Source organism: Dermacentor albipictus, chromosome 9 (genome assembly GCF_038994185.2).
Source record: "Dermacentor albipictus isolate Rhodes 1998 colony chromosome 9, USDA_Dalb.pri_finalv2, whole genome shotgun sequence".
NCBI lineage: Eukaryota > Metazoa > Arthropoda > Arachnida > Ixodida > Ixodidae > Dermacentor > Dermacentor albipictus.
The window spans coordinates 106,049,745-106,064,866 of record NC_091829.1 but is presented as its reverse complement, the minus strand read 5'-3'; the positions used below and the strand labels follow the sequence as shown (position 1 = coordinate 106,064,866).

At 45.1% G+C, this 15,122-nt stretch overlaps 1 protein-coding gene across 11 annotated transcripts in view; it reads right to left on the bottom strand.

The window, feature by feature from the left end:
- Positions 1-15,122, bottom strand: part of LOC135907219 (phospholipid-transporting ATPase ABCA3-like) — a 456,174-nt gene that overhangs the window by 339,123 nt on the left and 101,929 nt on the right. For 10 of the 11 annotated variants that reach the window (XM_070525189.1, XM_070525188.1, XM_070525192.1 and 7 more), the window contains 2 exons: positions 9,747-9,933; positions 6,983-7,051 (listed from right to left, as the gene is read on the bottom strand). The exons of the other annotated variant lie outside the window; for it this stretch is intronic. In XM_070525189.1, coding sequence (XP_070381290.1) covers positions 6,983-7,051; positions 9,747-9,933 — 256 coding nt within the window. The remainder of the gene's footprint in view (positions 1-6,982; positions 7,052-9,746; positions 9,934-15,122) is intronic. 11 annotated transcript variants of the gene reach the window in all.

Here is a 15,122-nt window from a genome sequence, read left to right as displayed (position 1 = left end):
GAGGCTCTTAAAATCTCGGGTACCAAGGACCGCCTCGTGGTGCTGGGAGATTTCAACGCTCCCAACACCGCATGGGGCTACCCAAAAGACACACCGAAGGGAACGCGTCTCGAACACGCTGCATCCAGGCTGGGGCTGAGCCTGATCACACTCCCCACCATGCCCACCAGGATCGGCAACAGCGTGAGTAGAGACACGTTCCCGGACCTCACTTTCACACGTAACATCACGGACGCTACCTGGACCAACCTAGATGAAAATCTAGGAAGTGATCACTTCCTCATCAGCATTTCTCTATCGACTCCCAAACTACGCCGGGTGGCGGGGGAAACGACTCTGACAAACCGGACAAAATTCCGACTAAACAAACCTCCACCCAATGCTGAGCCGGATTCCATGGGGGAATGGTCCGATTTCATTAAAGCAGCACATGGGCGGGCATCTAAAAAGATTACACTGACGGTGGAAATACCAGCGGTGGACAGCCACCTCCTAAGCTTGTGGGAAAGCAGGCGTAAGCTGCTAAAAAGGTGGCGAACACAACGCTTGAACAGAAACCTTCTGCGTAGGATCGCAGCTCTGGCAGAGGAAGCAAATCAGTATGCCAGTAAATTGGCAACTGAGGGCTGGATCGAGTTTTGCAATTCGCTACAGGACACACTGAGCGCCGCAAAAACCTGGGCCATCCTGAGGAATATCCTAGAGCCGGAAAAGTCTAAAACCGCGACCAGCCGAACACTGCAAAGGATCGCGGAGGAATTTCCAGGCACGAATGAGGCATTAATAGAGGCTCTCAAGGAGAGATATGTCGGAGGGAGCGCGACACAGTCAACAGGCCAAATTAATTATACGGGCGCCCAAAATGCGAAGCTAGACGCCCCAATATCCACGGAAGAGGTTTTTGCGGCAGCCCAGGCGGCCAAGAAAAATACAGCCCCTGGCGCCGATCAGATTACCAATACTATGATTAGAAACCTTAACGATAAAGTCATAGAAGCTATCACTAGGCAATTTAATGAAAACTATTGGCTTAAGGGAGAGATCCCCGAAGAGTGGAAAACTACAACAATTATTACAATACCATAACCCGGAAAGAAGCCATCCCTGCAGGCGCTCAGACCCATTTCACTGACGTCTTGCATGGGAAAGCTCTTCGAACGGGTCATACACACTGGGCTTCAAAATTTCATTGAAGACAGGGGTTTGTTCCCGGCCACCATGCTGGGCTTCCGCAACGGCCTCTCTACACAAGACGCGTTTCTCTTGTTACAGGAAGAGGTACTTAAAGGCGTACCCAAGGGTGGGGTGCACCTATTGTTAGCTCTTGACCTGAAGGGCGCCTTTGACAATATATCACATGAATCTATACTTTCCGAGCTTAATATAGTTGGCTGCGGAGAAAATGTCTTCAATTACATTAGAGCATTCCTCACGGGGAGGAAGGCTACGATAGGAATATCACATGTCAAATCCGATCCGTTTCAAATGCCCAACAAAGGTACGCCTCAAGGAGCGATCATGTCTCCTCTACTTTTTAACATCGCCATGTGTAGACTTGCGCGGACCCTAGACGGTGTCCCGCTACTGGGTTATACTATTTACGCGGACGACATCACTCTTTGGGCTACGCGCGGCTCTCTAGCAGAGAAGGAGCAGACCCTCCAAGAGGCGGCCACTGCAGTTGAAAACTTTGCCAGGGCCAGCGGTCTCAGCTGTGCTCCCGAAAAATCGGAGATAATACGCATCCACGGGAAACGATATAAAAGTAATGGGAACATAGAAATTGAAATCGAAAATCAGCAAATCAAAGAGGTCACTGTTGCTGGGATCTTGGGATTCTGGGTTCAGAGCAATGGCAGGGCCAGCCACACCATCAATTTACTAAAGTCGTCAACAAAAGAAGTGGCAAGGATGATTCAAAGAATCACCTTTCACAAACTAGGCATGAGGGAAAGCGACACTGTCCGTTTACTACAGGCGCTGGTTATCAGCAAACTAACATACAGCCTCCCTTTTCACACCCTCAACAAGAGTGAGGAGGAGCTGGTTGACACTATTATCAGAGGCGCCTACAAGGTGGCCTTGCGCTTACCGGCAGGCACCCCGACAGACAAGCTCCTTGGCCTTGGGATATACAACACATACTCCGAGCTCAAGGCGGCAACTTTAATTTCACAAAGAAGCCGACTTAGCCAGACGAGATCGGGCAGAGAGATCCTGGTGAGGGCGGGTATTCCACCACACCCCCAAAACTTGGACGAGGTACTGGTGGATATTCCCGGTCCCGTCCGAAGCAGAATCTCGGTCGCTCCTGTCCCAAGAAATATGCACAAAGACAGAAACAAAAAGCGAAGAGAAGAGAGAGTGAAATGGCTAGGCAAACTAGTCAGAAAAATGGGAACACCGTTTATATTGACGCCTCTCAGTACAACTGGAAGCGTGCAGTAGTCACTGTCGTAGGCAATGACAAGACTAGCCTAATCTCAAGCGCCTCCCTGATCACGTCCTCTATTTCCAAGGCAGAATGCTTCCCCATCGCCTTGGCAATCAAGGACCGGGAACGGACGGGGCCGTCGTACAACACCATCATCTCGGACTCTCAGGCGGCGTGCCGCTTCTTTATGAACGGCCGTCTCCCTTTCAAGGTTAGCCGCCTCCTGGGAACGGAACTCAAGAATACATACAGACTGGTCTGGTGTCCGGGACACGCAGGCCTGGAGGGGAATGAGAGGGCTGACGCTCTAGCTCGAGAGCTCACGAACCGAGCGGAGCAACCATCGCCCTCCCATTCACAACCCGCCACTTCACAGGAGAGCCGACGCGAGGAGGAGAATAACGATCCGGCACGTATGGCACCACGCGATATTCTTGCTCACCAGCGTGGCATGCGGCAACAATACGGCGCCCCCCACACATCTTTGCTAGGGGAAGACGCAATAGATCTCCGCAGGATTCAAACGGGGGTCTACCCAAATTTATTAAGATTAAGCAAAATTTTCCCAACGATGTACGAGCCCTGTCCGTGGTGTAGCGACTCACCACCGTCTTTGTACCACATCTCATGGGGATGCCAAAATAGACCGCCAAATTTAAATGCCTAATTAGTTAGGTATAATCTAACCAACACACTGGAGCAATGGGAGGCACAACTCGCCAGCTCAGACCCGAAGGTGCAGAAGGCCCTTCTTGGTCACGTTCGGTTAGCGGCAGAAGCCAGTGGAGCCCTGGACTTGGGGTATCACCCATCAAGCTCCTAATCCCCTATCCCCATTTCCCCTATTCAATAAAGTTATTCTCTCTCTCTCCGGGCTGTCCAGAGGGCCTGCGACAGGGCGGAGGACCACGATCTTCCGACCCCGACGTGGGCGCGGCCCGCGATGGCTACGGGGACTCCCTGAAAAGGGGGTACCCTAACGCCGGTTCCTCAGGACCATTAATAAAGTTCTTTGTCTGTCTGTCTGTCTCTCTCTCTCTTTTATTCACAGAGCGCCACAGATGCATTGCACTCATTTTACCATATCTCGGGTGAATGCTGCACACTAGATAGCACCAGTATCCCTCCCCCTCCCCGCCCCCGCCCAAAATAATTTTTTTCTGTGACTGCACTTAGCAGAAATGAATTGGAAATCAGGCTCCCTAGGGTTTTAGAGATTGTAGTGTGGAGTTACACGGCTCTATTGACAACCGCCACATTTTACAATTCAAAATTATGGTGTATTTCGATGTTTCCTCACTTCAAACGAACAATTAGGCTTGGATAGCTCTAGTGAGGCAAGCTCAGAGCTTCAAATCAGTACCGACGATTACGAGAAAGAGTACAAATCTCTGGTGGCCTCACTAGCATGAATGTGGCTCAATGAAGATGCTTTGCCGCTGGCACCTCTGTGGTTTTCTATATTCACAGTGCCAGAAATAATGTGTCATATGTGACCTATATTGCCAGAAATGTCAAACTTCAAATAGACAGTTACTTACAAACACTGACAGACAACAGAAAATATAAAATAAACTGCTGATATTGCAATAACGAAAGCAATCCATAAAAATTAGGCAATAAAAAGGAGAATAGTGATGGTTTCCTGAAAAAAGTATTGGCTTGGAAATAGTTAAGGCACATATGAATAAGGCTGCGCTTATCAAAGTTTTCCACAAAGATGGTTGTAAACACTATAAATGTGTGAGCCAGTACTTTGAAAAGTGCTACAGGTATGTAGGTGAATATTGGTAAAAGTGACTCGATAAGCATGAGGGAGTGCACACAAAATATTGGTTAGCAAGATCAAGTGTACCACAATTTGTTCCAGAGAACTAAGTGATGGTGTCAGATCAATCTTACCAAGCTGGTCTCGCAGGAACGTTGTGGGGCTGTCAAAAAACGCAGCAGCACTGCTGCATCCTGAAGATAATGCACAAGCAGTGGTACTGCAAATCATTTCTGCTGAAATTCATGCGCTAAAAGAAGCTTCATGAAACTGAAAAAAAAAATGTCATGCAACCAACAGTAGCATGAATGTCCAGAGGAAATTTGCTGTAGGATGGAGGACGATTTTTTTACTTTCAATAATAATTAAGACTGAACATTCACATACCAGGATGGCAAACAAGAAAAAACTGCCCTGTCCTATGAAGTGTTATCTTACTCAAAGGTTGCAAAGCTTTTGACCCACTGACCTAGCCTGTCACTAGGTTCTGCTATGATAACACACTGACCAGTCTCTGTATATTATTTTCATACATTTTAATCTAAACATATCAATGCAGCAACTTGCAATGACCTGGCTGATTAACTTCTTTTGGACTTTGAACAAGTAGTCCACTGCAGAGCTAACTTTCTCATTGCCGTGAACATCATTCACAATGTTATTCCCTTGCCTTGTCCCATAATGGAGCCAAGAGCCCATAATATGTTAGTGCGACAACCTCCACCACCTCTTTCTTCCCTTTATTCTGCATGGAATGTTTCCGAATTTGTTCGGGTGCATTTCACAGAAAACCTATGGGGTTCTGCCGACTATTACACTGCGGAGAAAGCATGGTAAGCAAGAACTGTGGTGACTGATAATTTGGTGTAGCGCAAACTATTGCTTGAATTTTCCGCTGTTTTAGGCACATGCCTATGTACTGCCTTTTAGACATGATCATCACGTGTACACATTTGTTCAGAATTTCTAAACCTGGAGCTCCTTGTGAGCCATTTACTGACAGGAAAATGTATTTCTCGGTAAATAGGTACTCCTGACCCACGTTGGCAGGCCACTGCATCCGGCAATGCCTCACGCAAGCCCATAGCATCTAAGGTCATGTTGATGCATTTAAAATTACCTTCTTCTGATGAGATCGTTCATGGGGCTCAACATTTCAAAGCAACACTTTATGTATATAAAGTGTTGTAACGAAACGTAAGGAAATTTTATGTATATAAGGCACCATCACATGTCTGAACGCTTCACATTCTTTCGTCTAAATCGTACTCGGCTTTCTGATTTTCAACCTCTGGAACAGACTTTCGGCTACAGCTGTCAAAATTGTCATAGGGAACCCTGCTGCCGAAAGCCAACGGATTTGATTATTTAAACTTGCCGGCATTTTATGCACAGATGATTTAATGGGAGCTGCTTCCATGCATTGGGATGCTATGCCTCTATTGACAATTCGTGAATTCTCCGACTTGAAAGACAAAAGTTCCTTTTGTGCCCAAGGAAGGTAAACCCAAGAAACATGACGTTCACTGAACTTTGGGTAAAGATCAAGGAACTGCAAATGAATACCATGATTACCAATTCGTGAGTAAATTTTAGTCGTTGACCACATTGATTAAAAACACTTAAAACCTCATTAACAGTATCCAGGTAGGAAGTCACGCGCTAAAAAAATACTAAAAACTCGTCGACGTATGTAAAAATCTTTAAAATATATGCCTCTTTAATTGTGCACGCCGCTTTCACGAGACCTTGATTCTGGGGCAAAAGCGAGCAAGCGCAATTAGCACTAAAGGTTATCACAAACAAAAAAGCAGATGACTGTGTCAGTGACACATTCTTATCTCTTTACGCTGCAGAGGATCAGTTTTAAGCTCACGTATCTGTTAACTGCCTGTCATAAGTGATGTGTTTAATTTGGTTACATTTGTGCCTGTGTCGCCATGGTGTATACAGGGTGTCCCACATTATTTGAGCCAAAATTTTAAAACTGAAAGACACGTGTAAGCAAACTGAAATGAACGCATATTATTCACAATAGCGTGTAGCAACTCAGAAAATGTTTCCCCCATAATTCACTAATTATTTAGGTTAATTACCCAACTTTTTATTTATTAGCTGTGGACTCCAAGTATGATACACCGATTTGTAGAGCACCTTCAGAAACCACTTATCGAGTTGTTTTCTTTACGATACATCTCCCGTAGTTCTTTTTTGCGGGTTGCAAGGAAGGCACGAGAAATATGAAAAAAAAAGCCACGAGACGGAGCGCTTGCGCAGTAGTATCGTGCTGTTCTCAAGCGTGCATACGTGTGTTGTGGCAGTGAATAAAAGTAGTTAGTAGCGCTTCTATGTGTGTCCCTCTCATTTTGTGGTCGTCCTGGCTTTCGCTATTCTCCTTTACTAGACATGTACCAACTCGCCCTTGCAGAAGTTTTACTGAAGTTTTACCTTGATATGATGCAATCAATTTAAACTCTGGTAACTATTTCCACGGAAGCGGCTCCAGATAGAAACGTTTTAAAATAAAATGACAGGTAGTCTATAAAAAGAACTATGCAAGCCAGTGGCATATAGAAAATCTCTCATCAAGCTACTGTGACACACGTTTCTTCACAGCGTCATCTGAAGCCACAGCTGCAGTTGTTCCTGAAAACCATACAAACAATACGTTATCCCAAAGTAGATGAATTATACTAGCACTGCTACAGTTATATAAGTTAAAATAATTTTAATGTGCTAGAAATTTTTCAATAACATGTGCGCACAAAAGATTTACTCACCCACAAGCTGTGGGCTCCTCCCGGAGCTCGTGTGAGAATATGGTCTGCTGCGAGAGTGCACGCCTGAGTCTGCAATGGTAATGTGCCCACAACACCGTTTATACTACCTTCAACATGATATCAAACAAATAGACATTAAATACAGTACCTTGCAAGCAACATGACAAATATATTGCTTTTTGGCTGTCAAAGTGAAAATAAAGCAAATGCCAATTCTGGAGATGTTGTAGGCCGTACATTCGCGGAGAACTTTCTCTGGCAATGAAGGGAAAGCTATGGGTGTGAGGCAGCTGCACTTGTGTTACGGTGCCAAATAGTCCGCCAGCATTCGACAATGTTTCTGGTTGGTCGGAACAGACGCTGAATTGACGAAGCTTAACGTGCGGCTGTTTCGCATTTGCCCAGACACTGAAGAGAAAAGCCGCAACATGAGTTGACTTTTACCTCTGTTGGTGTGTTTTATCTTATTTAACTGTTGCGAATAATGTGCTTATGGTTTCTCTTCCCCAGCTTAAACTAATGTGGCTGAAAACACGGGACCCTTCTCAAAAGTTCTCTCACTTTATAGTACTTTGCCTACGTAGATTCCTGTTCATTGCCACAGCAAGGTCTCCACAAGTATGGCACACAGAACTCTATAGCATATTTCTGGGGCCCTGGGTTCTTAATTATAAAATGTAGAAAGAACAGAAATGGCTTGTGATGACAACGAAGAGGGGATTATCTGCTCTGTTGCAGGTCAGTGAGCTGTCGTTTCTCTGAAAGAGAGAATAAGAGAAACTTCTGTTATTCTCTTTTTCAGAGAAACGACAGCTCACTCACCTCCAGCGGAACAGGTAATCCTCGCTCCTGCCATGCCGTTCAGGCCCCTACCAGAGAAAAACACACGGTCGGTTGACACACGGCGCTGCCACACTTTCCCTCACCAACGTTGAGTAGTATCCCTTTATTTTCAATTCTACACCGTCACCGCTAACACACCCTCGGTCAAGCCCCTCTCCCCTTTAGAAAAACCATACCTATATACACTCTGAAGAGGAAGGCGTATGTCTCCTTAAAAAAGCAAGTCCACTTGTTGAAATGCTGCCACGTGCTTTTACTTTGTTCTCGTTTTACTCATCATCTTGAATTTCCATGTCCCGCCTTTGCAGTGTTTCTCATGATTACGCACTCCGATCGGTAAGGTTTCCGTTGCACTTAAGAAAATAGGCACTATGAAAAATTGGTTGTCAGTCCCTTTAACAGGCCTTACACGCTTTGTCATTTTCCCTCACTGAGACTCGGATTAAGACTGAAAGCAGGTAAAATGGCTTTCTGTTTTTCTTGACTAACTTCTAACATCACACTGTGCTTTTCAGTTTCGAGATGGTAATACTAATTCAAAGCTAGCATTCATACTGTTCCCAGAACTTTGGAGCGGCAAGTGCAAAATGAAAAACAAGAAATTCACACAGGCCGGCGGCCTACCCGCCGTGGTTGCTCAGTGGCTATGGTGTTGGGCTGCTGAGCACGAGGTCGCGGGATCAAATCCCGGCCGCAGCGGCCGCATTTCTATGGAGGCGAAATGCGAAAACCCCCATGTACTTAGATTTAGGTGCACGTTAAAGAGCCCCAGGCGGCCAAAATTTCCAGAGTCCTCCACCACGGTGTGCCTCATAATCGGAAAGTGGTTTTGGCACATGAAACCCAATAATTATTTTTTTTAACAGGCTGGCGGCCACATTTCACTCAAGCACTCTGTAAGCTATAAGCAAACAAAACAGCTATCCTCAAACGAAGAGTTAATGTAGCTTTGATTCTACACTTCACTCTCTCAACCATGTTTTCTGCACAGCAAATTACACATTGCATTACATGTGCAATGAAAGTTGGCACGTCATGATTGCCAAATGTGTTCAATGGAAACAGTCAATTGGCAGAAGTGATGTGCTTTCAACGGGCACACCAAGCAGTATGTGTCCCAGTGTGGTCCGATACATAAGTGCCAAAAAAGAAGTGTTGGGTAATCATACGTTCCCTTTTGTCCTCTTCTTCCCTTTCCCCTCATTGAGGTTCATTGTTTTTCTAGGCATTTTGGGTAGGAACAATTCCATTTTCTCCTATGTTTCTGCACGGCACCACAAAGCAGTGACGTTTGAGAACAGAAATGTAACAGTATTTCATAATGCATACACAACACTGACAGTCTAGATTACAACTTTTTCTCATTTTCGTATCTTGCAACACAAATGTAATATTACAACAAAGCTTACACTTAAGTCTTCTCTATTCTTGTTTGGCGTGATATTTATTTATTGACAAGGATTCGGATTACATGCAATGGCAATATTTGCAGGGTATTCAATTTTTACCCGCTAGAACTACGTAAGAGAATATTAGCAAAACTGACATTGCGCATGTGTGATGCCAAGTGACGCCAGTAATTGAAAGATGAGGGTAAAGTTCCATGACAGATTTTAAACTTCCCAAAAGGCTAAATGCTTCTCTCCAAATTTGAAGGCGCACATTTTAATTATACTTTCATGATTATAGAATTTGTTGTTTCGCGGGATTGCTCTTTCAGTGTCTTCAAATTCGGTCCAATCGACATTCTAAAACGCAATGATGTCGAATTGTACGAGCATGCACTTGCAGTGATCTCCAATTGCGAGCCATTGGGTCTCACTGAATACCGCCATTGGACTCAATGTTTGCTTTTGTTTAGCCTTTTCGGCAACCCAATATCACTATCCACTGACACAGTACTGTTTGTGTAACAGCTTACCTGCCATGTGGAGTACCTTGACTTTATAGTATCCACCGGAGACAATGTCGTCGCCGGTCCCCCATGCTCCGTAATATTTGTCAGCTTCAAAATCTGCAGCGCTTGTCTGACTAAAGTGTCTTATGGCGTCGGGTCGATAATTCCAAGTTCTTGAATCGACCTCGTACTGCACACGCCAGCGTTTTGTCTGGGAAAGCACACTAAAACATTGTGACGAATGTGCTTTGTAGAAGTTCGTGCAGAGAAACAAAACACAAATGCACACGATGCACACCGCGCAAGGCCACCATACAGTGTCGAGCTATAGATAGTATTTCAGGCAACCGATCAACTCCGAACTACAACAATCGCGCTCCTACTGGTCGTTGATGTGTTCAAACGACACTTAAAACACCATAAACCTCAGTATTTTAAATGCAGTAATCATACACCACTGCAAGCCATACACCACTTTATTTTTTACATTTATACGCTGGATTTAGTTCTCTGTATCGGAGAGGCCGCATAGACAGAGTGTTGCAGTAAGGCAGAATGCTGGTCTAGCTGGAAAAAATGGAACACACTACAAAGCACTGCAAATATAATGTGTGCTGTTGTGCTAGCACGACCTCCGCGTCCCATCATATCAACAAGATAAGAGAAAAGATTTTCACACTGAAATTAATTAGAGCGAGTTGGTCTGGATACATGTCACTAAAAGGCAGGTGTGCAAACACAGGCAGGAGTAACGAAAAGGGCAAGACAGACGCGGGCGTTTAATTCTCTCACCCTTTTCATCCTTCTGGCAATTTTCGACCTTTTTTTAGTGTTTGCATGGCCTACGTTGTCATAAAAGTTTTTATTCTCCTCCATGCAACTAGTCTGCCAGCACATTCTCATGAAACGAGGGATGCAGCTGGCATTAAATGGCGTCACTTATTTCACTCGTGGCTAGTATTCCGGCTGTAAATGCGTCAGCATATCATCCAGAGTCTGGCGTTCAGCACCTTAGCGCAAAAGGTTGCAGCTTCCAGCTTGCACGATCATGCAGGAACATGACGTTTATTGCAAGAATTTTTGCTTCTGTGTGATTGAAGTGTATGGATATCTATATAAATAAACGATTAAAAGCAAGCCTGTGCCTATGGCTTGTGTGAGAAAGTACAGCTGCAAGCAAAATTGTCATGTGATATGTTTTTTTTAATAATGCATATGAGTTCCTAACGTAGTCAATACTTAATTGACAAACGCGCGCGCGTGGAATCCAACGTTACGATAGAGTAAGATAGGATAACCTGAAGGACAGGGGTCATATCAGGATCTACATGATGAAAATTTGCTGATGTGTAGCGTGCACAGTTAACGCAGAAACTATTAGTGACATTTTCTATCCATATTCATGCATCACCGAGAATTTATTCCATTTTTCGTAGAATACCAGTAAAATGTTTTCACTGGAACGAACATTTAAATGCTGTTTGTAGCAAACATATTTACATCAAGAAAAAAGGCTACATTTCTTTGAAGGCTTTCGCTCATCTGCTGCATACGAGGGTGCTTGCCTGTTCTTTCCTTCCTCCTCCTGAAGCGCTTGGTTTCATCGAGAGCAAGGGGAAAGTAAACATGTCCGCAATAGAGATTAGTAAGAGGCGGTTCGGAGATTGGTGGAAGAAAATTAGGCAAACGACAAGCAACGACGTTGCAGGAAAACGAAGTTCTTAATAGGGATTGAGGTAGTTTGGTACAAGAGCTTGGTGGCGCAACGCATTACTCCGTTCCAGAGGGAACGCTCATAGCATTCATCCACTTATCCTTCCTTGACGTAGGAAACCTAGGAAACAAATACGTATATCTGCACGGCAAGCGAGAAGCTGCGTGACTGACGCATGTTCGGTAGGTAGACCGAAATATAGTAGCGTATTAGGTGTCGCATATAACGCCAAAACGTTACCGGCAGTATCTGCAGCCTGGATCGAGCAGCCAACTCTCAAGACAAACCCGGAAGTACGCGTCAAAAAGAACCACACTTGCCGCCGCTACGGCTAAGGTACGTATGTATGCGTTGGAAGCTTCATCAACATTATTGGAAGTCATTGGAGTAGAAATATCGATATAGGCGCGGATAACAAGCAGCATAGCTATGCGATATGTTACGAAAATCACAATCCAAGCGCCGTCTTTACAGGCTGCACGACTAACGGAAAAGTTATGCTTGGCTCGCGTAACATTTTCGGTGTTGGTCCACTGCTGGCATCGAATATTTAAAGCCCATTTATTGGCGTGTGAAGCACGCAAGAACGCGGCACCGGCACGGCAGGCAATGGCGTTGCACTGCTGAGCTCGAGGTTGGATCCTGGCCATGGCACCCGCATTTCGATTTAAGCGGAACGCAGAAATGATCTGGTACCTAAGTTTAAGGGCGCTTTACTCTCTCACTGTGGCGTGCCCCATAATCATCTGTTAGATTTTGCACGTAAAATTCCAGGATTTATTTTGTTTAAAGTTATCAGAACACGCTGAGCCGGTACGCTGAAGGTGCAGAAGGTATTCACCATTAATCACAGCGCATCTAGGAGCTGAAGACTTATGACATTCCTTTGAATACGCAGCTTATTACTGCCCGTTTCCGGAATTGAATATAAATAAGAATTTGTAAAATCGGACGCAGCCGATTTCACATGTTATTCATAGTGCGATACATAAGCTTTACCTTGCATAATTTAGTTAGTGTGTGACAATATTCCTCAAAGCTTCAATGCAAGCAGCATCTCCTGATAAAGCACTTGAGTTTCAAATGATGTCAGTGTGATAATATTCTATTTTAATTTGCTCCATGTTGGTTCAGAACACGCCAGCCAACCTGCACAGCCGTCTCATGGATGCCACTTGTGACATTTGTACTCAAGACCACAGTGATGATTCAAGGCAAAACAGCTCCAGCCTTGCAGGAATAGGTGCTGGTGCGAATACGAATGCGACTGCCAGTTCTGTGTAAGAAGAGGAAACTAGCCAAGCTATAAGTGAAACAGATATTCTTTGCGATGACGGTGCAACAAGCTTCAGTGGCAGTGAACTCAATTTTGCTTTTGAGTTGAGCTCCGATTGTGATCCTGTTCATGAAACAGATGAAATGGGCAGCAATAATAAAAAAAAGTGCACAGATGCATGATGCTGAAGGAATTGGGAGCAAAGCTGCAGGAGATGATTTCGCTAAGCATTTTGGAAAGCTCGGGAAGGAAGCCCTACCTTATCAGGCAACAACAAAAGCTGAAGCTTTCCTGCTTGTTCTTAATACACTGTCACTGCAGGACTTAAATGGACACAAGTTCGAGGACTTCTAACTTTTAGCAGTGCCCTGTTTGGGGAGAAAGTTGTGCCATGCACTGCCTACTCCCTGAGAAAGCTGTGGAAGAGTAAGAAAGAAGCGTTAAGGGTGCACTTATATTTTCAAACCTTCCATAAATACCTCGGACTGTCTTGCAATGCCAAAAGCAAGCCCATTGACACATGTGATTGATGTGGTGCAGAAAAGAGGCTTCAAGAGTCAATGAGTTCTGGGAGTTTCTTTTTGATGTTTAACATCAGACTGCAGTTGCTTGAACTCTTAAAACAAGTTGGCAGACAAACTAATTTACAGAAGCTGTCATCAGGGCCTTTAGTGCCAGGCGCTTTTTGTGGCATCAGCGATGGAAGTTTGTACCGTAGTGTATGAAAGGAGGTAAACATGGCATGAGGTGACAGCACATTGGCTTTCAACAATGATGGGGCACCTGTGTTCGATTCCAGCAAGAGCACAATTTGGCCAGTTGAAGTAATGATAAATGAGTCGCCAGTTTTGATGCGTTTCAAAATGTGCTCATCTCAGGGATATGGTTCTCAAGGACTCACCCACTTTGTTGTTGCAATTTGTTGAAGAAGTCACGAATGTTGGAACTCCCCTATGAGGCGGTATGAACATGCTGTATCAGCACATCCGCGTTGATGCGTAACGGCTGGTTTGACCAAAGAGTACAATTTACAGTAGTGTAATGTTAGTGCGCACATGAGTTGAAAGCGAGGAGCTTTAGCTAGCGTGGGAACGATTGCGTATGTGGATTTATATAAACATTTTCTTTTTCGCTTTAAACATTATCCTCACTTTGCATTTTTGATAATTTATTGAATTATTACAAATATAAATAAATACACAGGAAAGTTTCCGCTTGCCAGATATGATCAGAGGACCTCGAACGCAATAGTAGGCTATTTAAACCACTATGCCACCGCTATGTCCTTCGGCAAGCCCCATGGAACACCCTTGGGGGTTTCTCTTGGGGAAGCGAGCGTGCTGAGGCACTTGACGAATTTAGATCTGGCCGTCCCACACTGGGTCAATGGAGTGACAACTGTGTAAATGTTCTCGATCGTGGACTCAGCTAGCAAGCCGCACACTTGGTTGAAAAACTAGATCTGGTCAACAACGGCCCGCAAATATGCCACTGTGGACCAGAAACACGCGATGAAAAGTAAGGCACAAGCGTACACTCAGCCCAAGGGGCTCCCACGCAAAGAGGGCGCCTTGTGAACTTGGGGGAGTAAACAGACACAAAACCTTTCTCTTTGAAACGTAATGTTACTCTGTATTGCACAGGCTACTGTACGCCGCGGTGGTCGTAAGACGCGGGGCTCGAGGCGGAGGGGAGATGCCTGCTGTCAGCGAAAGGAGTCGAACCGGAGGTGGCAGTGAGGCTGCAGGCATGTCACCCGCCACTTTCAGGTGTGTCTCCTCAATGTGTTCGAGGCACCTCGGTTTCTGAGAAAAAAAAAACGGAGCATTGTAGTGACAGCGCCGTGTTCGTTGCTTACACTCGACCATCCTGCGCAATCTCGTCCCGAGAGACTCTCATCCCTCTGACTCGCTTCCACACTAGCTCTCCGACAGCAATTTAAATTGTTTCATTGGGCTTGCATGGGCATTCGTCACGTAGTCTTGCCACGTCGATCCCTTCGATATTCGTAGGTTCGAGATGCGTTGTGTGTCTGCAGGCAGCACCTCTGTAACAATGTACAGACCTATCTGTTTAGTTTGCGACTTTGTAAGCTGTCCTGCGTCCTTAACTGTTGTGGTTATGGAAGCGGCGGTAGTCTATCACCCTCTTGTATGTGCCATCCTTCATTCGACGTGAAAACAGGGTTGCTGTACTCGGAAGTGCTATTACAGATTAATCTATACGGTATCAACTCATCAGCATTCTTTTTCCATGCCCGCCTCTGGTAACATGGGCTATGGTATGGAGGCTGGCACACCAGCTTGCTTCGTAGGACCTCGACGATTTTCTTCTCAGCGATGCCGGTGCAACCAAGTTGCTCGATTCGTAGTGCGCAGCAATTATTATGCTTGTTAAGCAACGCGCAGGG